This window comes from Nelumbo nucifera, chromosome 1, assembly GCF_055504915.1.
Source record: "Nelumbo nucifera cultivar China Antique chromosome 1, China Antique-T2T, whole genome shotgun sequence".
In the NCBI taxonomy this organism is placed as follows: Eukaryota; Viridiplantae; Streptophyta; class Magnoliopsida; order Proteales; family Nelumbonaceae; genus Nelumbo; species Nelumbo nucifera.
In genome coordinates this window covers 207,838,390-207,864,700 of record NC_142649.1, presented here as the reverse complement: position 1 = coordinate 207,864,700, position 26,311 = coordinate 207,838,390, and the positions used below count along the sequence as shown (strand labels likewise).

At 37.3% G+C, this 26,311-nt stretch overlaps 1 protein-coding gene across 4 annotated transcripts; it reads right to left on the bottom strand.

The window, feature by feature from the left end:
• Positions 1–845: 845 nt before the first annotated feature.
• Positions 846–25,037, bottom strand: LOC104610359 (acetylornithine deacetylase-like). 4 transcript variants are annotated; one of them, XM_088895997.1, is made up of 10 exons: positions 24,523–25,037; positions 23,942–24,186; positions 23,704–23,812; positions 12,108–12,246; positions 11,938–11,995; positions 11,811–11,828; positions 9,609–9,731; positions 9,257–9,413; positions 9,143–9,176; positions 846–1,089 (listed from the first exon to the last, which is right to left on the bottom strand). In XM_088895997.1, exons 1-10 carry the CDS (start codon positions 24,850–24,852, stop codon positions 977–979), a joined length of 1,326 nt encoding a protein of 441 aa, XP_088752123.1. In that variant the 5' UTR covers positions 24,853–25,037; the 3' UTR covers positions 846–976. The 4 variants fall into 4 exon arrangements, with proteins under 4 accessions (XP_088752123.1, XP_088752124.1, XP_010275234.1 ...); XM_088895998.1 differs by lacking the exon at positions 11,811–11,828; XM_010276932.3 differs by lacking the exons at positions 11,811–11,828; positions 11,938–11,995 and having other exon boundaries at positions 12,113–12,246; positions 24,523–25,034.
• Between the last annotated feature and the right edge of the window lie 1,274 nt (positions 25,038–26,311).

The following is a 26,311-nucleotide window of genomic DNA, read 5'->3' as shown; positions in this document are numbered from 1 at the left end:
TTCTTGACAACGATATCTTGGTAACAATGAAGAAAGAGAAGAAAAGGAGAGAGAGAAGGGGGAATATATCTGTATCATGATTTTCGGCCATTGATAGGCTGGCTATCCAGCAATGCACAAAATTTTTGAGATGAAAATTCTGTTTTTGGGTAAGAGTTTATATAGAAATAAATTTAAATTTAGAAATAGAATACACCAATCACCAGCTCCTCGCAAATTTTGTGAGTAATCAATCCAAAAATCTCATGGCCGAAAATCACGAGAGTACAGACTTTCAGCGGGATTGGTGGAATGATGATTGTTTTCGGCAGGAGGGAAGACAATAAACACTGGCTGAAAAGGAAGTAAAAAAAAAAGAAGAGAGAGAGGAGAGAGAGAGAGAGAAAGATGGCATGGCAACTGACTCAAGTTCGAAGAGAGGAAGATCACCAGTGTCTTCCATTTTCTTTTTTATTTTAAACCTACGAATCACTTACCAAGTCAAATGATTCAACAGTTCAACCATTTGGGTCAGCGGGTTTTTTGAATTTTCAACGATTTTTAGAAAGGGAAAATCTATGAAACAGAAAAGATATGATATGGAAAGAGTTTTTGACCAATCAAAACCCACCCATGAATTTTGATAAATAACAGCTTATTTGCACCCTCGTTTGTGATTTCAGTTTATTGGTCAGTTATTTTTCCCATATCATAGTCGAACCCGGTCAACCGCAGTTTTATGGTAAAAACAATATAATTTTGTGGCAAAAACAATAAATAAAACCCCTTTATTTATTTATTTACTTTTGAGTGGGGCAAACCGGTTGATGGTGTTGTTACTTGTTTCCCTTTCTGAATAAACAATCAAAAAAAAAAAAGTATTATTTCTATATTTATAGGAACTTATTGTTATTACAGATTTAAATTAGATAATTTATGCCAATCTTAAATTGTTATAGGCGTGCACCTGTGAGTGCACACAGCCACACACAGACTTTCAACTGTCAATATCTTCTAGTTGGGAAATGATGCTTGTAAACACTTCAAAGCCTTGAGACATATCAGAGAGAAGGCAGTACTCATTCTTTGCATGGTATGTGGCCATCAAACCTGCACACAGCAAAAATATGCATCAAGTTTATGAGTTTTGGAAGTTTAATGTGAAAGCACACCACAAGATAAGGATAGCAAATTTCGAGGGAATTGGTGAGAACCTAAAAATTGGATACAAGTGACAGGACCATTAGCAAAGCTGTTATTAAAAAAGGATGGCTAATTAGCCACACCCATTTTAAATAAACAGGGCACCCCTAATTAATATCTGATCATACTCTTTGAACTCCTATGCACTAAATTAGTTCATAATGTTAATTTTTCTTTTTAAAGAGTTATCAGAAATAGGGTTTTCCCAAATAAGCACCATTTAAATAAACCCCTGAATGGATTTCTCCACAGAGCAAGAGTGTGCTGATGAAAAGGATGTAGCCTGAGCCTCTCCAAAAAGAAAGCAATGCGCAAACCTTTAAGCTATTACAAATGGTCAATGTCAACACCCTCTGATGTGTTCAACAATGAGCATCAGCCAACCTTGGAATCTATGAGACTGAGGTGCTCAACCATGAAAATAGGGCCCAGCCTTTAACAACCATGCCCATCTCCAATGCTCTTGGAAACTGATATCCTTCACCCAGAACTGGAGCTCAAGTCCCCTACTCCCCTTCACTCCATAATCTATAATGCAAGTTATTTATTTATTTATTTATTTTTAACTTTTTGAAGTAATTGATCTCAAGCCCTCACAAAAATGAGTCTAGGATCTGATCTCTAGACAATTTCCTTTCTCCCACAATACCCTAAAATAGATCAATCAAGCAACCATCTTGTCTTCAACTTCACAACATTAAGAACAATTATCTTAGTTCTCCATAACAATAGAGTCAATAAACTGTGGCTAATGCCTAAATATGGAGTCCATAAGCACCTCTCTAATTTTTTTTATCAATAACAGAAATCATTTTATTAATGGACAATAATATTACATCATTTCGGGAAGAGATAAAGAGCACCTCTCTAAATTTGGCTGTAGGCCTAGGATGCAAATCTTACCAAAATTCAATTAGATCAATGACTGCCTTAGTTCAATGGATCTTATTTTGCCACACCTAGTACTTCATATAACTGCCAAGACCCACAAATATTTGCATTACTCCTAAAACTGAAAGATAAAAAGCAACCAAAATCTCATGAGGTCCCTCATATCATAAAGAGTGCAATATTATTCCAATTCCCAACTAGCAAGTATCTTTGCATCTCTTTTGTTTTTTTTTTTTTTTTTTGATAAGTATCTTGCATCTCCACTGTAAGCACACAGGCAGAGAAGGTTCCTAACACACAGGGGCACATGCAATGCAGAAACACAGATAGCTGCAAGATTGTTTCAGAAGCTAAGTTTCATTTTCATTTGCTATATTTTTGTTCTATTTGGCAGAAAAAGTATGTTCTTACCCTTAATTCTACATGGGATCCAGCCACATCTTTGTCTTACTCCTCTATTTGCCTTAGGTTGCTAAAGTGAGAAGTTGAGTTTATAAGGTTGTTTATGTCTTTCATTTGTCATTTTGTCTCTTGTCTAAAGGGAAGTTTTGTTTCACTCATAAGGACTGCAAATCCTGGTGGGAACTATTTATGATGTTTATGAATTTGAATAAAAAATTGTTTCTTGTAGCTGCAATCTTGATTGTATGATACAATTATTCTAGATGTGATTCCTAGAAATCCTACTTTGGTTCTAGGTTGTTATGTCATCTTTTCTCCATTCTCTTTGATTGCTGCTATGATTAGAAGTTTAGAACAAAGTTATTGCTTTTTTGAAGAAATAACTGCATTTCAACTGCACAATATCAAAGCCAAATAAGTCATTCCTTGCTAACAAATTAAACTGCCATTTGGCTGTCTACAGAAGAAATCACCTACTCATTTAACCTTAGAGATACTCAATATAAACCTGTCTTAACATTTTTTTCTTGATAAGCAACAGTAATTTTCATTAATTAGAGCTGCCTCACTGCTCATAAAACAAAGCAGCAGGCCAAGCTTGTACAAGGGGGGTTCAAAGATAATACAATATCAGCACCTAAAATCATATCTATACTATATATAAAAGTGTGAATGTAGTGTGAAACTTTTTTTGGACTAAAATTACCCTCTATTTTTTTGTTTGAGAAAGGGTATAAAAGTCATTTATAATAGCTTTAATGGCTACTATCAGGGGCGGAGCTAGGGGGACCCAAGGGAGCCATGGTCCCCCCCATGGTCTAGAAATCCGCACACTGAATACATTTTTCTATGTAAGTTTCCTCCCTCCCCTCACTTCTCACCCAATGGTTGGCCCCCGCTATGGCCCATCTATAAATTTTGGCCCCCCTCATAAAAAATTCCTGGCTTTGCCCCTGGCTACTATAATGGCCACATTTGTGTATTTAATCCATCTCTAATTGTAAGGGTGAAAATGTAACATCAATTATTACCTTTCACCTTATTTAATCCCCTCTCATTAAGTCTTATACTTAAAGGTATTAACTCCCATTTTCTCTTATTAAATCCTATATTCAAGTTATTTTTCACCAATAAATGGTACTAATTAGATCTATCTTAATATTTTTAACAATACAAAACTCATATTTTAAAACTGGCTAAAATAAGAACGTTCTTTATCCAAGTGATGGTTAAGCAATTCAACCATTGGAATCAAATTGATAAACCTATGAAGTCATAGTTAGGTAATAAATTTTTTAAAATATAAATAAATATAGAATATTACAAAAATATAGAGAAAATTAGACACATTTATGATACTTTTATTAATCAAATTAAAAAAATGTGTAACAAAAAGAATTATTTTTATTGATAATAAAATGAAATACATACTTTAGAATTGACCAAAAATGAAATTATTTTACTATTTAGCAAAGATCAAAAGTTCAACCTTAGGGTCAAATGTATTAACATTTAATGTCATAAATAAATAATAAAAATTAATAAAATATAAAAATACAAAAATGAAAAAATACATAAATAATGCAAAAAAACATTCAGGCACAAGTATAATATAAATTAATTATCATATTAAACAAAAAGTAAGTGTGACATCAAAATTATTTTTACACAAAAATATAAAACAAATATAGAAAAAATTGAACACATTTATAATTCTATATTTACACTTCTATTAGAAATATAAATAAGATTGGGGAACTTTCTTCTGACTAAAATCAATGTTTTAAAAACCGACCAAAAAACGGAATCACTTTAGCTTCCGGTTTCCGAGTCAACATTTCAACCATCGTTAGAACACTACTTGCCCTCTTCTTACATCTCTCCAAATCTATTTCAAATCCTAGATCATTTGATTCATTGGTGTATCTCAAATTTTAATATAAGATCAGTTTTGATCTCTCATCTCTTACATCAATTTTTCAATTTCTTGATTGGAGTTGCAATTTTTTTTGTTGTTACAACTTAAAAAGAATCACAGAAATGAGAAAACTCAAAATCAAAATGAAATTACTAAAAACCCTAACTGATTTTGGCCATTGGGAATAATCGAACAAGATTTTGAGATATGAACGTTTCTTTTATCATTTTTTATTTTCTATTTTCTATTTTTAAAATAAATAAAAAAAAAATTAGAATTAGTTTGAAAGCAACCTAAGAACCATTAACTAGGTTGAACATTTTAATCGTCGAAGTTTTTTTTGGACTAAAATTACCCTCTATTTCTTTGTTTGATAAAGGGTATGAAAGTCATTTTATTACAAATTTAATGCCAACTTTTGATGGCTACTAAAATGTCCATATTTGTTTATTTATTACATCTCTAATTGTAAGGGTTGAAAATGTAACTTCAGTTATTACTTTCCACATCATTTAATCCCCTTTCATTAAGCCTTATACTTAAAGGTATTAACTCCCATTTTCTCTTATTAAATCCTATATTTAAGTTATTTTTCACCAATAAATGATACTAATTAGATCTATGTCAATATTTTTAACAATATAAACCCATATATTTTAAACCTGGCTAAAAAACAAAAACATTCTTTATCCAAGTGATGGCCAAGCAATTCAACCATTGGAATCAATTTGATACACCTATGATGTCATAGTTAGGTAATAAAATTTTTAAAATAGAAATAAATATAGAGAATTGCAAAAAAGTAGAAAAAAATAGACACGTTTATGATATTTTTATTAATCAAATTAAAAAAATAAGTGTAATAAAAAAATTATTTTTATTGATAATGAAAATGAAATACATACTTTAAAAGTAACCAAAAATGAAATTATTTTACTATTTGGAAAAGATCAATAGTTCAACTTTTGGGTCAAATGTATTAACATTTAATGTCATAAATAAATAATAAAAATTAATAAAACATAAAAATACAAAAATGAAAAAATACAGAAATGTTGCAAAAAAATTCAGGTACATGTTTAATATTAATTAATTATCATATTAAACAAAAAGTAAGTGTTACATATCAGAATTATTTTTACACAGAAATATAAAGAAAATATAGAAAAAATTGAAGACATCTATAATTTAAGTAAGACTGTGGAACTTCTTTTGACTAAAATAGTCAATTTTTAATTTAGTCTCTATTTAATTTTGAGGTTTAAATTGTAAATTGAACTATTACTTTCCACCTTATTCAATTCCCTCTATTTAAATCTTACATTTTTTGATAAATGAATAGAAAATAAAACACTAAAAAAGATAAAATATTATAAAAAGAAGAATCTAATCAAGCAGGTAGACCTGTCAATGATACTTGAAACTTCACAACTCGATCCAACCATCACATATTTAGATGAGGCGTTTATGTAATCAGATTTGGATTTTGCAATATGCATCCGATTAAAAATAAAAAGCAAAAAGCATATAAAAACAAAAAAATAAAAATACGTATTTATAGAAATTTTTGGATTCATTATTACTATCATTATCATCATCTAGAATTACCACCTGCAAAACACGTGTGCACTTACTAGTAGTTCTAATTGACTAATTACAGCAGAAAGAGTAGTCAGCTACAGATTACAACCCAGCCCTGGACAGCCCCATTCAAGCTGATTCCTTTCCATTCCTGCCCTAGCTAGAGAGTCTACTAGTCATCTAGTCCATTTGCACTTCTTGGTACCCAGTTGAATGAACTATTCAATATGGTTTCTAAGTATTGTAGTCGTTCCCCTCTACTGGTGCATTCCAATTAATGATCCCTTCCAGTTTTCTTACTTGGAAATCTGCCACAGTTTTCTAGTTCCCTCGGCTATCCCAACATAGTGGTATACTTTCCCTCAACCTAGTTGAAATGTTCGTTTGAGTCATTTGAATTAAGCTAAGTTTTGGGCCGGGACCACACCAATAAGCACTTAATTGCGTTTGTGAAATAAGCTTGAAATAAGTGCTTATTCTAAGAATAAGAACGTATTTGAGAATCCCAAATTTTGGGCTTATTTTTAAGTGCTTATATCTTTTCTGGCCTTTCTTGGCCCATCACATCATTTTGAAAATACCTATCAATGCTTTAAAACGCAGAGGCGTGACGCGAGGCATTCCACTACCTAGAGGCATGAGGCGTAATTCATAATGCGAGAAGCGTAAACCTCCTTAAGAGGAGGGGGGTTAGGATGAGGATGAAGAGGAAGGGGGGTCTCATTTTTTCTTTATTTTTAATAAAAATATTTTATATTAAGAAGAATAAAGATGCATAACATTAGTTGAAAGGGGGGGTCTTGTCGAAGCAGAGAAATTGAGCTGCATCGAAAAGGGGGCGGGGGGGTCTAGGGGGCAAAACGAAGGGGCAGGGGGCAAAGTGGCAAACCACTTTCTTTCCCCTTATCTTTTCTTCCCTTCCCTTCCCTTTACTTTTCTTTTCTTTTCTTTCCTTTTTTCTTTTTTTTCTTCTTTCTTTTCCTTTCCTTTCCTTTCCTTTCCTTTTTTTTTCTTTTTTCTTTTTTTTTGTCTTTTTATATAATATGTGCATGAGGCATACGCCTCTAGCATGCCTCATGAAAAAAGTACAAGAGGCGTATGCCTCAGAGGTGTCAGCGCCTCTGGCATACGCCTCAGGGCGTTTTGAGAGCGCCTCTAGGCGTATGCCTCCCACACCTTTTAAAACACTAATACCTAAACTACCCCTGTTTAAATAAGTGTTTTTTCACCAAACGATCGTAAGCGCTTATTAGAATAAGCACTTATTTTTCAAATAAGCACTCCCAAACTTAGCCTTAATTTCAACTCTAATCCTACTTTTTCCAATTTCTATTCCCTTTTGAGATCTCTACAGTTTTAAAACCATATTTGATTTCATATCTTTCCAGCTTAATTTCTAATTCCTCTCCCAAATTATCCCTAATTACAGTTCCTAGTTTGTCCTAATAAATTTATTTGTCCTCATAAACCCTAATTTGATCAAGTGCTCTAGTGTCTTAATAAGTCTTACATTATGTTTTAGCTTGTCATATCTGAACTCAAGGCCTTAATTTTTGGAGTTGCAGTTCACCAAACCAACAGAAATATGTAAGTTTTTTGAAGCTTTGATTAAAAATATGGTGGGTTTTGGTAAAGGAGTCCCAGATAGATATGTAGACCTAATTTACAGTTAGAATGGATCTTCACCAAGGTTCAGCACTTGGTTCTTATTTATTTGCAATACTCAAAGATGTATTGACTAAAATTTATCAAAAAAAAAAAAAAAGATGAATTGACTAAACATATTCAAGAAGAGGTCCCATGCTGCTTGAGGTTTGCTGATGGCATAGCATTGATTGATAAAACTACTGTGCATCCCCCCCTTTCCTTTCTTTTTGAATGAAAGTCACCATTTCTCAAAATAAAATTAATTGATAGGATTAAATGCAAAATTATGTTTGTGGACAACATTAGAAACAAGAGATTTTAAAAAGCAGGACTAAAACATAATATATGCAATGTAAATTTAATTATAAATTTATAATAGGAGTGTAAACTAGGGTACACTTAGGATTGGAGACCAAGAAATGACCCAATGTGGCCTTTTCTGTTACTTTGGTTCAATAATTCATAACAAAAGAAAGACTCAAGATGTCACTCATAGAATTACAGCAGATGGGTGTATTTGTAGCCTTATGTGATAAGCAAATACCAATTCGGCTAAAAGGAAAATTCTAACATTCTATAAAACAGTTGTGAGGCCAGCTATGTTGTATGGAGCAAAGTGTTGGGCAGTTAAGAAACAGAATGTCCAAAAAATGATGTGGCAGAAATGTGAATGCTTAGATGGATGAGTGTAAAACTAGAAAGGACAAAGTCAGAAATTAAGTAATACAAAGGAACCTAGGAGTAGCTCCGATAGGTTATAAAATAAGAGAAAGTAGTGGTTAGTCATGTGCATAGAAAACCATCTACAGCACCCATTGGAAGAAGTGATCTGTTACAAGTTGAAGGGGCTAATAGAGCTAGGGTCAGGCTGAAAAGGATATGTGTGGATGTAGTAAGAAATGATTTAAGCACTTGTAATTTAACAATGGATATGGCACTGAACAGAACAGAATGGAAAAACAGGATTCATGTAGCTGACCCAATATAGCTGGGACAAGTTATTGTTAGTTTCAACCAAAATCTTACCTTCATAGCATAAAAAGAAAAAAAAAAAGTTGAAACCCTTCAATGATTTTTAATATTTTACAAATGATTATGAAACTAACTAGTGGAGGACCTGTTACCACTCAGCTTGGTACTATTACTTTTGAATTTAGATAATCAAGAAACAGGAGAACAAATCAACCTTCAAGGATCCTCTCTTTTCTTCCCTCCAAAATACCCAAGAAATATACCATAAATTCCCAAGGCCATTTCACGATGGACGAATAACTTAACAATAGCACTAGAATGAACTTTAGAAATGGTTAAAATATGGGTTATATGATTTTATGCTTTCTTCCCCATACCAATACTGACATAAGGTTATTTAAATTATGAGAATCATTCCAAGCTTTTCTTTGAAGGATAATTCTAGCAGAGTGTTACTGCACCTATAAAATATGATTTCTTAGAATTTAGATTGTGATTAACAAAAACATAATTCAACTATCATTTCATAATTAGTAAAAGCTGTCATACCATAGCCTGCAGTCTGAACGTCAAAGCCTTCATCCTAGCATAAGAAAAAAACGTGGAGTTAATTTAGTGGAGAACTCCAGAAGGCTTTCTGCTCAGGAAGAGATGGAAATGAACCTGCAATTCTCGAATCAATGGCAAACTCCCGGTGATTGAATAGGGTTTTACATGTCCAACCACATCTTTGGTTGCTTTACACAACACATGGAAGCCATGAGAATCAAGATTACAAGCAACTCCAGATGTTATATCCTCGTCAAAACTTATTGTAAGTCTGGACAAAAGAGAACATATATTCTTGAACCTTGATAGTAATAAAGAGTAAATATATAGAAACACAGTAGCAAAACTATACCACTCGTCCTCTTAACCTAATGAATCTGGTCCATGAAAATTTATTTCCAGGTGCCAGGACAGGAAAAACAGTTTACAGTTGAAGAACATGAAAGAGAAGATAAAGTAAACACACCTTCCCCTGAGATTTTCTTCAGGGAGTACATATTTTGAGATAGGTCCTCGGGTGTCTAGCTTCTCTATGTTGGCATTAATATCATCCACATATCCCTGAACCTTTTTAATCACATCTACCATGCTGGAATAGAGCATCAAAGAAAAAAATTAATCAAAATAATTTCAGTTTTTTGATTGCTTCATAGATATAATTCATGCAGCACGGCTCCTTGTAGATTTGAAAAACAAGGACATGCTTTACAGAGCACACATGTTGACATGTGTCAACACTGTCAAGGTCATGGTTAGACAGATAGGACCATTTTATTGCTTCTAACCAGTGTGTCATACAGCTTTTACTCTGAATTATTGTTGTTGTTATTGATCAGCAATAGGAACATGGATTTATGGATCAGAACCTGACATATTTCCAGGTGTCTTACTCAACAAGGTCAAGGCTGAAAAATACATATTTGTGGACACACTTATTAAAAATTATATTATAATACAATTAAATTTATTTATATGTTTTGTATGCAAATTAATAAGTTTTTTCTTATATAATTTTGATAAATAGATGGATTTATTAACTTTTACTTGTTTGGGATCATTTTTCTGCATGTGCTTCTTATTGGTGTTGTAAGGCCCATTCTTTCAGCCCATGGGACTGATTACAAGGAAAAAAAAAAGCCCATGGGAGTGGCACACTGCCAATGGGAATTTCAAATCTTCTGAATATATTCCCTTTTTAATGGACACCAGCTTTTGTTTTGATGGAAACAGTAATTGGTACAAAAGTTATAAGGGCCTACCATATTTAACTTTTTAATGGTTATATGGGTTAAGGACCTAAGGTACAAAAGTTGCAGGCTGCAGCTTCAGTGGAGATTTAAAAAAGGAAAGGAAAAGTTGTACTTGTTTTTAACAGGATGTACAGCTAGATAGAAAGATGAAAACATGCTTCCCCAGAAGACTGAAAGGAGGAGGAGGAGAAGGAAGAGGAGGAGAGTGAAGAGGTAGAGCACTCATTTCAATGGACCCCTACTTCAGTGAAAAAAGAAAGAAAGAAGAAAAAATTATACCAAAGTGCTACAACCATTCAACAATTCAAGCATATGAAACTTATATCACTTAAGGTAAGCTAGGGTTATAGGTATTCAAAAGGTCTTTATTTTTGTTTCTTTAAAAAGTTAATAGATCACTACCAGCACACAAACAACAATAAAAGGTTAATTTAAAGTTAATAGAACATTAAAAAAGTGTTAAAACACAAACGACTATACAAAGAGTTAATTAAAAAAGCATAATCATAAAAAGTTTATGCTTGGGTCACTTTGCACTTTAGCGTAGATGTACACCTAGGCACACCAGGCCAACACCTTTTGAAAGTGGAGTCATTTGGATTCAAGCAAGGGATGTGCCTTGTGCAATCACCTAAACGCACCTTTAAAATATTTTATTAGTTTTTTGATCAGCAGTCATTCATTTAATTATTTAATATCACAGTATATTTATTATATGTGGAAGCTCCATGAACATAAAAATGCTTAGTTGTCCTGAAGAGCACTAGTGACATCTGCTCCAGTAGAAAAAGAAATAAAATTACTTAATGCAGTTCAATGGTATCAGAAAGATAGAGGAAACACCAAGATAGTGAGGAAACTTCCATACTGAAGCTAAATTAATCGATGTGCATTTTCTCTTTGAAACTAGAATTTTGACTAGATTTGAGAATTGATTGGGGAAATCCCTAAACTACAAAAATATAGTTGTAGAAGGAAATTCAAGAGTAGTAACCAGCTGGCTGACAAGTAAGAACTTGGAATCATGGAAATTAAAACTTCTGTTACAAGTTGAAGGGGCTAAAAGAGCTAGGGGCAGGCCGAAAAGGACTTGGGTGGAAGTAATAAGAAATGGTTTAAGTGCCCATAATTTAACAATGGATATGGCACTGAATGGAACGGAATGGTGAAACAGGATTCCTAAAGTTGGGACAAGGCTTAGATGATGATGTGGCAGTCCACATGTTGTGATTTCACTTTCTTTACAATATATTTTCTAGCATGATTGGATGTTCTCTTTCCATAATCATCACTCTTTCAACATGTAATGTAACCTTTAAATTCAATATCCACTGTAAACCAAATTAATAGTTCCAGGAAGTTGGGTATTCAATTCGTTCTTTTATCTACTTTTCGTATGAGAAGAGTGGAAAGGTTACTTGTAGAAAGGAGTTAACCTGCACAAGACCAAGAATCATAAAGTCAGGCTTCAGATTTCTCAATGTCATTGGAAATACAGCCGATGCATGTCTTAGTGTGCAATTTGCAGTTGGAGAGATTAAATACCTAACATCCCCTGAAATAGTACACTCAAATGGAATCTGATTCACACCACCTCCAGGATCTTTAATATAATAAAATAAGAAAGAAAAAGAGTATATGAGGCTCTGAACACTAGAAATTATGAAGAAAACAGTTTATGCGCACATATTTATGTATAATAGGCCATAAATTACAGCACCATTGAGTTGGTTTCATGGTTGAAGGTGTTGCAAATCCATAAATCTTTTCCTTGGGATGTGGGGGGAAGTCTCTATAGAACCGCAGCTGAATCTCCTTAAGTGCTTCCATGGCTAGCTCCAAAGGATTTATAGCCTACAAACAAGTGCCCTTCTTAGTTCTTAATAGTGAACTTCAAGTAAGTAAATACTCTTTGTTTTTTTACCTTTATTAGTTGAACTGGTAATGTACTATCGAGCAGTATTACCTTTAATATCTCAGTTTATTTGACATATATGAACAATTAATGGTGCAAGATCAAACTCTTGAACACATGTGCAAGATCAAACCCAAGAAACCTGCCTTGAGGGTTTCCCTTAAAAGGCTATGTGGTTTACACTTTACCATGAGTTTCCCACATTGAGGTCCATGTGCTTCATTATAAATCCAGTGTCATCACCCAAAAAAAAAAACTTTATAATTAAATTCTTTTTTTTTTATTTCCATTCTTAATTATGTCTAAAAGTAGAAATTGTACTAATTGTTATGTCTCATATATTAAACATATTTCAAACCCTTTGGGTCTAATTTCTCTTTCTTTTTTTCATTTGTTTTTGGAAAAGGTAAGGTAATTTTATTCAAACAAAGAGAACATACAAACAGAGCTCAGGCCAATGAAAACAGCCTAGGAACAACACAAGTTACAAGCTCCAACAGGACTGAGACCGAAATAAAAGAGGCAAATTCAGGTGTCTGAACTCCTCAGTAACAGACACCCAAGAAATCAGCTTGCCCACTGCTCTCTGCATGAGCTCTTCAGGACTTTTAACTCTATTACAGAAAATTCTGTTGTTCCGTTCAGTCCAGATGGACCACAAGACTGCTGCAGGGATGGTCCTCCAAACTAATTTTCCTTTTTGTACTTAGGCCTTTAACTTTACAGCAGCACAGAAGTTCCTTGACCGACCTAGGCATAACCCAGCTGATGTTCATGGAATTCAGAAAGTGCTCCCATACCTGAGAGGAGACTGAGCAGTGAAGACACAGATGATCTGTAGATTCTGGAAGAGCGCCACAAAGACCACAAGAAGGACCTGAGATTTGAATGCCACGCCTCTCAAGATTAGATCTGGGCAGGCATTTGTCTAGGGCAATAGTCCACACCAGAAAGTTGGACCTAAATGGACTTGTTGGATTCCAGATCTGAGTAGCAGGAAAGTCTATGGGACCTGAGCTGCACAATTTGGAAGCTAGAGACTTGACAGAAAAACAACCATCAGGGTTCCATTTCCAGCACCATTTATCTTCCAATGAAGGGTCTATCTTCTGCTTCTGTAGAAGGTCCATCAGCTCCATAATCTCTTCCAACTCCCCATCAAATAAATTCCTCCTAAAGAGGGGGGTCCAAACAAAAGAGTCTCCAGATGAACAATAACTCTCAGCCACTGAGGAATCTTTATTAGAAGCACACTGGAAAAGGAGAGGAAATAAATCAGCCAGTGGGCCATCCAGACACCAAGGGTCCTTCCAAAATTTAGTTCTATCCCCTTTGCCCATCTTGACTGAAATTCCTTCCAAGAAAATAGAGAAATTCTTCATGATGCCTGTTGAAAGCTTGTATTTTCCTAAGTATAGTACCGCAGGGGTAGTATTGTACTTTTACCCTTTTATTTTTTAGTTGTTGTCGCCCTAGTATATATAACAAAATAGCTGGCGCCACCAGCATGCTTTTGACTCTCAATCTTTTCTCCTCTCTTCTGCTCTCTCTCTTCTCTCTCTCCTCTCTCTTCTCCTCTTCTCTTCCATCACTGCACTGGTAACACGGAATTTTTCATAGTGATCTCACGGAATTTTCATAGTGATCTCACAGAATTTTTTGCTTCACGTGGTTCACTTCACCGAAGCTCTTGTGCCCGAACACCACAACAAAATGGTGTTGCCAAAAGAAAAAACCGACACCTCCTTGAAGTGGCCCGGGGTTTACTAATCCATATGAATGTCCCAAAACGATTTTGGCTTGAGGCTGTCCTTTGTGCTACCTATCTCATCAACCGTATTCCCTCTCATTGGTTAGAGTGCAAAGCCCCACATCAGCTTCTGTTTCCTAAGGCTCCCCTTCTTTCCATTCCTCCTCGTGTGTTTGGTTGTCATTGTTTTGTCTAAAATCTGTCACCCACTCGTGGAAAATTAGACCCCCGTGCTATTCCTTGCATCTTCCCGGGGTATTCTTTCACTCAAAAGGGATACCGTTGTTTTGATCTTGTTTCTCGGAAGTTTTATGTTTCCATGGATGTCTCTTTCTTTGAGAGTGAGCCTTTTTTCCCTATTTCTCCTCAAGGGGAGTGTAGAAATGAGGAAAAACTGATTCAGCTCCCTCTTCTTCCTGATCCTCCTTTTTGTGTCTTCTTTCGTCGTCACAAAGGCCAACCAAGTTCAAGAGCTATGGAGAACCTAGAAGCTGTACCTCCAATGCCATCAAACTCCCCAGGGGTGGATCATACTCACTCAGGTATCTTGGTTCCTATCGATGTCCCTAACCCTATTGCTATTGATACCTCTGTTGCCAATAACCTTGACCTTCCTATTGCTCACGGGAAAGGTGTTAGATCTAGTACCACTAAACACCCCATTTCTCACTTTGTTTCCTATGAAAATATTTCACCCTCTTTTCAGGCCTTTCTCACTTCCATTGACAGTGTTCCTATTCCTAAGAATGTGGCAGAAACTCTTTTAGTACCTAAATGGACAAATGCTATGAAGGAATAAATTAATGCTTTACCTAAAAATGGCACATGGGAACTAGTAGATCTTCCTAAGGGAAAGGATCCAGTTGGATGTAAATGGGTGTTCACAATCAAACATAGGGCTGATGGCACTGTGGAGAGGTATAAAGCTCGTTTAGTGGCAAAGGGGTTTACACAAGTGTATGGAGTTGATTATGCAGAGACTTTTGCACCCATTGCCAAGATGAACTCCATTAGAGTCCTATTATCCCTTGCTGCTAATACTAACTGGGATCTACATCAGCTTGATATCAAGAATGCATTCCTAAATGGTGACCTTGAAGAGGAAGTTTACATGGTACAACCCCCTGGTTTTTGGGCTCAAGGCAATGAACAGAAAGTGTGCAGGTTGAAGAAGTCTTTATACGGGCTGAAACAATCACCGAGAGCCTAGTTCAGCAGACTCCATGCAACGGTTCAGCAGAAAGGATACAAGCAATGTCAATCTGATCACACATTGTTTGTGAAAAGAGGGGAAGGGAAAATTGCTGCTCTGATAGTATATGTTGATGATATAATTATCACTGGCGATTGGAATGATGAAATACAAAAGTTGATGATTTTTCTTGCTACACAGTTTGAAGTAAAGGATCTAGGTCCTCTAAGATACTTTCTTGGAATTGAAGTTGCCCGCTCACAAAAGGGTATCTTCATTTCCCAAAGGAAGTATGTCCTAGATCTACTTCAGGATACAGGAAAATTAGGAGTGAAGCCAGTTGATTCCCCTATTGATCCTAACCACAAATTAGGTGACTACCAAGGCGAACCTATCAAGGATATGAAACAATTTCAAAGACTTATAGAAAGATTGTTATATCTTTCTTTGACCAGCCCCGACATTGCTTATGCAGTTGGTGTTCTTATCCAGTTCATGCATACTCCCAAGACCACTCACCTTGAAGCAGCAGAAAGAATTCTCAGATATCTTAAGAAGTTCCCAGGCGCTGGTTTGTTGTTTCAAAAGCACGGACATCTGAAAGTTGAAGTGTACAGTGATGCAGATTGGGCAGGATCCCTAAATGACAGAAAGTCAATTAGTGGCTACTGTGCGTTCATAGGAGGAAACCTAGTTATCTGGAGAAGCAAAAAGCAGAATGTGATAGCTAGATCTAGTGCTGAAGCTGAATATCGGGCAATGGCTCATGGAGTGGCTGAAATTGTGTGGCTAAAGAATCTATTGAGTGAGTTGGGTTTTCTAGTGAACGGACCTATGACCCTATTCTGTGATAACAAAGTAGCCATAAACATTGCTGCTAATCCAGTGCTGCATGATAGAACTAAACACATCGAAGTCAACAAACACTTTACCAGAGAGAAAGTTATCATAGGGGAAGTGTGTACTCCTTATGTCAGCTCTGAGGATCAACTTGCAGACATCTTTACAAAAGGGTTACACCATTCATGGCATTATGACTTATGTGACAAGTTGGGCATGATTGACATTTATGTCCCAACTTGAGGGGGAGTGTTGAAAGCTTGTATTTTCCTAAGTATAGTACCGCAGGGGTACTATTGTACTTTTACCCTTTTACTTTTTAGTTGTTGTCGCCCTGGTATATATAACAAAATTGTTGGTGCCGCTAGCATGCTTTTGACTCTCAATCTTTTCTCCTCTCTTCTGCTCTCTCTCTCTCTTCTCTCTCTCCTCTCTCTTCTCCTCTTCTCTTCCATTACTGCACTAATAACAATGCCTTTCCAAAGTGAGTTACCCCAAATTGGAGGGGGGGTCCCTAGATCTCCAGTTTCCTTATTCCTAAGCCACCTTCTGCCTTAGGAAGACACACTTGGTCCCACTTGACTAGGTGAATTTTGTTCTCCTCTTCCCAAACCCTCCAAAGAAAATTCCTCTGAAGCTGCTCCAATTTTTTTTGCTACTTTGTTTGGGGGAGAAGAGACAAGAAATAAGTGGACAGATTAGAAAGGATACTTTTTATCAGAGTAACCCTACCCCCAAAAGAGAGATATCTTGCCTTCCAGGAAGCTAATTTTTTCTCCAATCTTTCAATGACTAGGTCCCAAAATGAGGAGGAAGACCAATTTGCCCCCAAGGGCAGGCCCAGATATTTCACACGGAGGAAAATAACCGACAAGCCTCAACACAGTCATCTAAATTGGCAACTTGACCCACTGGAATGATTTGACTTTTGTTCAAATTAACTTTAAGCCCAGAAACCTCCTCAAACCAGGTTAAGATCCCAAGGACTAGATCCAACTAAGCAGGAGAAACATCCACAAAGCATAATGTATCATCTGCAAATTGGAGGATGCTGACCTTTTCCCCCTCAGGGGACATTGCAAAACCATCCCAACAACCAAAATCAGCTGTGTTCTTGCAAAAAGAGCAAGAATTTCCATTACACAAATAAAGAGCAAGGGGGAGAGGGGATCACCCTGTCTCAAACCCCTTGAATTGTCAAAAAAACCCCGTTGACTGACCATTAATCAAGACTAAGAATTTAGGAGAGGTTATATATACTATGATCCAATTCCTCCATTTCTGCCCAAAATTCATGTGCCACAACACAGAATCAATACATATCCAATTGACATGGTCGTAGACCTTTTCAATATCTAATTTACAAATCAAGCCAGGGATTCCCTCTCTTCTTCTTAAATGAATGAGCTCATTAGCAATAAGTACAAAATCAAGCATCTGCCTTCCCGAGACGAAAGCACTTTGATTGTTTGAAATTACACTACCTAACATCCCCTTCATTCTCTCAGCTAGTACTTTAGCCAAGATCTTGTAAAAACTGTGCAGGAGACTGATTGGTCTGAAATCTTTGATATTTACAGCCCCTTCAATTTTTGGAATGAGAGTGACAAAGGTAGTATTTAAGCTTCTTTGCAAAGAAGGATTTGCATAAAACGCCTGGAAGACATTCATCAAATCTTGTTTCACTATATCCCAACATTTTACATAAAAGAGATTGGTGAGACCATCCGGCCCTGGGGATTTATTTGTTAGACAGTGTATGCCCTTAGCTCCAATCAGATTTATGTACATTTGACATTTATTGTAAATGAATAAAAGTACATGATTGATTCATGTTATATCTAGTATGTTTCTATGTAATTACCCTTAAACTGGACACTTATGAGACTCGTGTTAGTTTAGAATGTTCATAGCCGTTGGATAGACCTGGGGAAGTTTATCCTACCAAGGCTGACACAAATGTGTTGCCAAGTCGGTTGGGGTAGCTTGTCTCAGCTGCCAGGGTGAGACCCGAAACACATGTAGTGTGGGTTTGCTTGAAACTTTGAACCGGACCATTTTCCAGTTATGCTCTGAACCTTGGAGACAGATGGGCAAAACTGGAAAGTTACACCTAACCCCTAGACTCGATTATGGTACTGGCAGGGGTCAAAACCTGGGTATGTTGGGGCAGTTTGAGAATTCACCTGATTGGGTGATCATAGTGACAGAATCAGCCCCTTTGTCGGACAAAGTGAATGATCGGAGACAACACTTTCTCTGATGGAAAACTAAATTGTCGGCAGTTGATTTCAAACGAGTTTATAGATAGATAGATAGATTATGTTTATATTAAAAAGGTCTGCAAAAGTTTTAATTCCCAGGATCCATCCTGAGTAGAGAGTGCGACACTAAACCTTGCAGCCGAGGGAGAGGTCCTTTCTTGTCGAGTAGTGTTTGATCATTATGGGCTGAGAGGTTAAGTGTAAGACCATTTAGGGTTTATATACCTGATGGGCTAATCTCACTTAAGTCCATAGTTCTTAGGCCTTCATAAGGTGGTTGGACCCAAGAACCATTTAGCGTAAATGTTAGGCCTACTAAGAGCCCATACTGATGAGCTCAAGGGATCATTGTGTTCAACAGTGAATTCGGCCAGGCCTTGTAACAGAGGCTAGGCTGAACCCATATTGCTTTTGTGGAGATCAATGTTAGGGTCTCACGCCATACAAAAAGAGCCAAGCTAGCCAACAAATTAAAAGGGAAGTGAGCCTAATAACTTAATGGGCCTAAAGCCCATTTCGAATTGCGCTAATTTGATTAATTAATTATGGGCGAATTTGAGTTTAGATTTGGATCTGGATTAGCAGGATGATAAGATAAGTCTTATCCACTTAAGAGTTTCAGATCCAAATAAAGATTTGGATCAAAGACTCCTTTCTTGATTGGATTAGGAAGCTGATCCAGAGAGGTTATAAATAGAGGGTGAAATCCTTCTGTTAAAAACTTTTTGCAAAATCCAGTTCTTGCTGCCCTACCCAGTTCAATACCCATAGTCTTGGATTGATCAAGAATTGTTCTTGATTCTGATTTTTGCTAGAAAATCCAGATCTGAAGTTGTGCTCACATCCCCTATGTGGTCCTTGCTAAAGGATTGTAATTCTTGTTGAAGAATTGCTTTGTTGATCCTGCTTCATCCTAAACTGTCATCTTTAGTGGAGGCGGGATTTGGTGACATCTTTGAGCGTGAACACATACGTTGGAAGTTACGTTTATGGATTCCGTATCAGGTATATCTGTCCCTTAATCTTGATTACAGATCTAGTCCGGTTTGTTTCAAGAACGAACCTTAAGAAATGTAGTTTTTCTAAATCAGGGAATAGGATTCTCGGAAGGGAGAGAAATTTTTGAAATTTCGCCCAGCCATCCTGCATGGTTCGACCATCCATATGATGGATCTCCCTTCCCTTATCATCCTCCAACTTGATAATGGCAGCCTTAATTTCCTCCTCCGTAAAGGGTCTCTCAAGGAAAGATTTTTTGAACTTCACTCAACTGCTTGAAAGGAAGATTTTTGGGAAAAGATCTAAGAGTCCAAAATTCTTTATAAAGGCTTTTATAGAAAGTAGTTGCCATCACCTTCATTTCAGCATCTGATTCCCCAGTTCGGCCTTCCCACTCCAACTTGCTAACTAAGGAAACTCTAGCTCTGGCGTTTGCCATTTTATGAAAAAAAATGTATTTTTGTCCCCCTCCTTCAACCAAACCACCTTAGCCCTTTGCCTCCACTTGATTTCTTCCTTGACTGTCAATTTCTCAAAATTAATTTTTGCCTGGGATCTCTTCAACCTCAATTCTTCTAATAGGGGGCATACCTCTTCTGCTGAATCAATTTCCTCAATGATGCTCAATAAAGCTCTCTTTTCTATTTATGAACTCAAGTTATTTTCCACTTTCCAAATTTTGAATCTCTCTTTAATTGCACCTAATTTTTTTGCCAAAATAAAGGAGCTAGTGCCTACCACCTGAAGGTCTCTCCATACAGTCTTCAACAAGGGAATAAGCTTCTCATCTTCAAACCAGGCATTCTCGAGCTTGAACGGAGATCTGATTTTACCTCTATATCCACAAACAAGCTGAACTGGAATAGAATCTGAGACTAGCCTAGGGAGAGCAATCTGCCTAAAATCAGGAAACACACATCCTCCCAATTTGAAGAGACCAAGAACCTATCCAGTCTCACTAGAGTGGGGTTATCTTGATTATTGTTCCATGTAAATCAACTACCCTGAAGAGGGAAGTCCATCAACTCAAACATGTTAATAAAATCAGCAAACTGAAGCATTGCTCTTGATCTCCCACCTTTGGTATTCTTTTCTTCAACAGACAGGATAACATTGAAATCACCTCCAATGACCTAGGGATAAGTCAGTATGCCCCGCGCCTCTACTAATTCCTCCCAAAAGTCATCCCGAAGATTCCGATCTGTAGGACCATAAACATTTGTGACTTGGCAGATATTACCATCTGAAAATTTCAGCAGTAAAGAAATTGAGAAATTCCTAGTGTGATAGGAGATTAAGCCAGAGAAAGAAGGATCCCAAAGGCTCAACAAACCCCCTGCACTACCCACTACAAACTTTGATTTCCATCTAACCTGCCCCTCACCCCAAATAATCCTAACAATAGCAGCATCCATGCACTCCAGTTTACTTTCTTGAAGCAGGACAATCTTCAAATTAGACCTCTTCAGAGACTCACACACCACTAATCTTCTTCTACCCGAGCCCAGACCTCTTACGTTCCAAGATAAAATTTTTAAATCCATGATAAACTGCAAAAACATATCAAAAGCAACCCTCAAACTTAGACTTTCTTTACTCCCCTCGACGTCCCCTCACTACTACCTGCCTTATCATTTAGGCCCCAAGTAAGCCTCATCATCTCTCTGCTCCTCTTCGAATTTGTTTGTCCTTTCTTTGCCGCAAGTTTCCCTCTCTCCATAAGGATTCTTTGTTCTACCCCCTCCAAAAACTTAATTGTTTCATCCTCCATCCTCTCCATCGAAACTCCTAAAAATTTTCCCAAACCCATAAGTTTCGAAGAGACCCAAGAAGAGGAGGCAGAAATATTGGAGGATTTATCTCCCTGGATTATCGAGCTAGGTGCCTTACCTTTGTTGTCCTTGAATGAGCTAGATCTCCAATTGACTCTCACAGGTCATATTTTCTTCCCCCTCCTTCCTGTGAATTAAATTGATGAAGCTCCTCTCCCCTGTCTTTGAACTGTTCATCAGTACCCACCACATCAATAGGAGTAGCTTCTATCAAGTTCTCTTCCACCCGCACTAAAGAAAGATGTTGCATCTCCAACCTTGTAGCCTCCATGGTTGGTGACACTATCGAACAAGAAGGATTAGGAAACTGAAGAGGTATTGTCCGTGCGTAGATACGACCACCCGAATCTACCGGCGGAGTGGCCTGCGAACATGCCCATCGCCAACAGTCTTGGCTTTCTTTGAAGGCTGGTTGGACCAAACTGGCCCCCTATGGACCGAACTATTGGGTTCATTTCTGCAGAGGACCCTGGGTGCGCTAGTTGCTTTTGACCCTTGTCCACTTCTAACCACCCGAGGAAAAGGGCTTGTCAGGATAGATTGGTTCGGTGGGAACTTCTAAGCCCGAAATAAATTCTCCTGGTCCGAACAAAGCTCGCGGACTGGCATCTGTCGGGTTTCCCTGCACGTCTTCGACGAGAACATTGTTTTATCAGAGTTTTTAATTCTTCGACTCCTAAACTTACCAAGGTTTGAAATTTGAACGCCTCCCTCGGGATTGTTCCTTGAGGGGGCATCCTGACCCTTCAAAGTTCTCAAGATCGGACGACTCGGACTATTACTTGTTCGACTCGCTTCCACCATATGCCGGAGGGGTCATCAGCGATCGGTAACAAGGCTGAACATTACTAAGATGTTTTTGAGACTGGAGGATCTCACCAACATCCTCAAGAACAAGAGTTTTTGAAAGCTCTAAACCCACTCTCCCCTCCTTTTGGGAAAGTTCAATACTCGGATCTCCATCGACAAACAAACGGCAAAATCTCAAGCCAAATACGGATAGAGAACAAAACTTCCCCGGCGGCTATCTCCACCTTCTCCGGGATGGATTCTCTCCTTTGAACCTTCATTCTAATCCATTCACATGTAGCTAGTTCTGAAGGAGAGTCATTAGTCTCTACAAAACCTCCACACACATCTCCTATGGCTTTGATCACACTTGGGCACCAGAGGAGCAAGGGAAGGCCGAAAACCCTTATCCACGTTGAATCAGATCGATCAATATCAAACTCAGGCTCCGAGTAGAAACACCCCGCACTCTTACCCCACCAATCCAGTAAAAGAGGGTTTCTCCCCATCTGCCATGGCCCGTTATACAGAATCCACTCTCCTTCAACTCTCGATGGGCAGATGAACAAGAATAAATCATCTGCCATTTTCTTCACCCTCGCTCCCCCCACCTCCCTCCACATTCTACTCGCCCATATCTCCACTTCTCTAGCTTCCACCCCCCACCGAAATCTCCCCACCAAACATTTGTGCAGAAAGTCTCTTCTTGCTTCAACCACCTGAACCTCTATTACTACCACTAATTTGTCCTCCATCTTCTTCAGCTCTGTAAAGCCAAGATTCGGCCATGCTCCTGCAGCCGCAGCTTTATTGTAAGAGAAATTGGCTCTCGTCCTCATGCCTTCCTCTCCTCTTCAATACCAGTTATTCGCTTCCCATCTCCTCTTCCCTCTGAAAGATTTCCTAGAAAGGCTTTTTCTCATATCATTAACTATGAATTGTATTAATAAATGGTACAATAAGTAGAAGAAAGCCCCAATGATCAGCATAAAAGAGGAACCTAAGGCAGCCTGAGCTCATATCGGCTTCCCAATTCTTTTGAGATTCCTCATCACCCAGCAACCCTAACACCTAAGATGTATTTCTTCTTTCATTTTAATAAAATTTTGTTTTTTTATTTATTATCCAAAAAGAATTCTCTTGATATTCTATTTTGTGAAAGAGAGTTGAGTTTACAAACATTACATCCACCCAGTGTCTTAAGAACTATAGACAACTTTTGACTGCACATTGCAATAAAGTTTTATGAGTTCTATAAATTTTTATATGAATTATCTAAATTGCATTTTTTGCATTTAGTTGAATAAAGATTAGGTGTAAATAAGAATTGCAAAACCTTAAGTTTGAAAAAGTATTCTTCCATCTCTATGAACTTGTTCTTCAATGTGATAGTCAGATCGTCAATGGGTACATGCATGTTTTTCTGTTCCTCCCTCTCCTAGGAAGGTAATTAATCCTCAACAACTGACAAGGATTTCTTGCTTGCGTAGCTCATATTTCAGTAGGAATGTGATATCCCAATACACCTTACTTCAATAGTTATTATTAGGAGCCACTCCATGTGTTGATTGATGTAAACTAATTAGTGAATTAATTTGTCTTTTCAACTTTTTTTTTTGTGGTTCGTGTCCAGAAGTCCAAAACAGGCCATACATTTGAATTTTTGTTCCAATCTGATATTGCTAAGTGCTAATACAGAACGCCGGCAGTCAGACAATGTATAAATATACCTTGTGAGCAAGACCACTATGAAAAAGCTTCCCTGTTGCTCTAAGTTTCCAGGATACCATACCACCAGTACCAATGCAAGGTTGCTTATCTGCAGTATCAATCCAAAACCTAGGTAGAAACAAGTAAATCAAAGATTCAACTTAAGATAAACTCAACTAAGCCTCATAAGTCAAAACTTAAGATTGTTTTTTCTTTTTCTTTTTTTTTTTTTTTTGTACAAGAAAGTGTATTACTTACAGAGGACCATGCTTGAGCTTATTAAGCAACCCATCTTTTACAAGAGCATCAACTCCAACCCCCAAAATTGATGAGTTCTCTTCATTTGCTATAAAGACAGCCACCACAGTTGACTTCAACTCCGGTTTTGTCTTCCCCAGCATTCTCATGAGTTCAGTTACAAGTGCTACATGCCCCAAACAATCGGTTGTTCCACGACCTCGGAGTTTATCTCCATCGATACTCAATGAAAAAGGATCAAAATCCTGTACAAGATATCACCTAAGGTATAAAATTTCAATTCTGCGATCAAATCCGCAGAAAATCCGTCTCATGAAATAACAAAAATCGAACTTTAAAAACCACATCTTTCCAATAAAAGAAGAAACATTTTTTTCATGTCACGAAGAATCTGACAAGAAGATGAAATGGGTAATGCTAAAATTACAAAAAATGGAGCATCTGCTACAAATTAATCTCGAACATAAGAAGAAATGAAATGGATTACCAACAGAATAAGGAAAGAGTGGTCACTAAAGAACATTAAACAGTAACCCAGGAAGAATCATGAAAGAAGAATGAACAGACGGAAGGTAACAGACCCATTCATTGGGATTGGCCGTGACAACGTCCATGTGACATCCGACAAACGAGAGGATCTTCCCGGGAACAGTCCCCGGGTACTCGACAATAATGTTGCCTCTACCCTTAACGTAGGTGACATGGTTTACTATCAAAGGTCCTCCACCAGTGGTAGTGCTGTATGGAAGGAGTGCATCCAAGACGTGCCGGACTACTCTATCCTCTTCTGGGATCAGCTCTGGTGGATTGTTCTGAACGTATTTGGCCTCTCCGATGAGCTTAGAGAGAAGAGAGACAAACGAATCTTTGTCGAGTTGACCCAGTAAATCCTTCACAGTGGAAGAAACCATGATGTCCGAGGCCGAGAAAGAGGTTTCTCTAGGATTGTAATCGAACCTCTGGATAACCGGAGCTTGCTATAATACTCCTCATTCCTGAATATATTTCTCCCCTCTCAATCCCGAGGAATCCGAAGTCAGAAAAGAAAATAAAAAACGAAGAATATAAACTGTACATGGGCCGGGCTAGCTCTGGGTTGAGTGCAAAACCTTATATTTTGTATTATTTATATTATACATATTTGCATTTGTACTTTTTCAAAACCGAGTCTTAGGCCAAAGTGCCATGACAAGCCCGATACCAACTTCAACTCCTTTTGTAATGTAAAAGGAAAGTTTAATATCCCGGCTTATTAGTTGTCCAATGAGCGTGCATTTTAGCATAATAAGGATTTATCCCGTTTTTGCAGTTAAAATGTCCCTAGGAATGACAATGAGGCATTTTCTCATCTTCACAAAAATCCTTATATCTGTCTCCTTTTCTATCGAGACTCGATATGCTCCTCACACAGAGCACTTTACAACAATCTCACAAGCACATTCCACGTGCATTGAGAACATTTTTCATACTTATATGTTATTATTTACGAAAGTGTTTCCAATGTACAGTGGGATGTGTCTGTGAGGTTATTGTGAGGCACCCTATGTGAGGAGCTGATCCCAATTTGTCCCTACCACCCCAATGGTATATAACTTAATCCCTTTATCTAGAAAAAAAAAAAAGCAATTAGATGAAATGTAAACCAAGTGAGATGGGATGGCGTCAATTGGTTGTGTTGCAAGAAAAAGGTGAATTCGGATTAGTTGAACGCAAGCAGGCTGTGGAAATAATGTGGAATCAATGGTAATGTTTCATGCCATTAATAAATTTATGGGCCCCACCTTGAAAGGTGCGGATCTCATGTATTCAACTAGACCTGTTCGTGGACTAGGTAGTCCAATGGCCTGACCCGCTCCCGGCTTGGGTTTGGATATACTCTTAGGCCAACGGGCCTGAAGTTAGGCCCAAAACACTAAGCCTGCTTTATTTTTGTGTCAGGCTCGGGATTTATCATAAAAGCTCGGCCTGACTTTATTTTATATAATAAAAAATATATAAATATTTGTATATATTATATAATATATTTTATAAATATAGGCCTTGGCTTGCATTAGGCCTGAAAATTTTAGGGTTGGGACAATGCCTAATACTTCAGCTTGGCTCGACTAACAATATATTTTATTTTAAATCATACTAGCAGCCCCCCTTATATGATGCACAAGAAAAAGATGTTAGGGCTAACAAGGCTTAAAACTTATTGCTCTATAAGGCTATATAACCCCGGGATAGGGATGCGAATTTTCTCCTTCCCCACCAATCTACGTGTTCCCCATTTCATCAATAGCGTGCCCCACATGCATATATCAGCGTGCACCGTAAACATCACTCGTACTTGTCATTAGGAGATGCTTCCAATATACAGTTGGAAAA

Excerpts from the sequence above, each read along its gene's own strand:
- LOC104610359 (XM_088895997.1), bottom strand. The coding sequence starts at position 24,852 with ATGGTTTCTTCCACTGTGAAGGATTTACTGGGTCAACTCGACAAAGAT. Across the intron at positions 23,813-23,941 it reads AAGCTCAAGCATGGTCCTCT|GTTTTGGATTGATACTGCAG; the intron begins GTAAGTAATACA and ends GTTTCTACCTAG. Across the intron at positions 11,996-12,107 it reads GAAACCAACTCAATGGTGCT|ATCCTGGAGGTGGTGTGAAT; the intron begins GTAATTTATGGC and ends ATTATATTAAAG.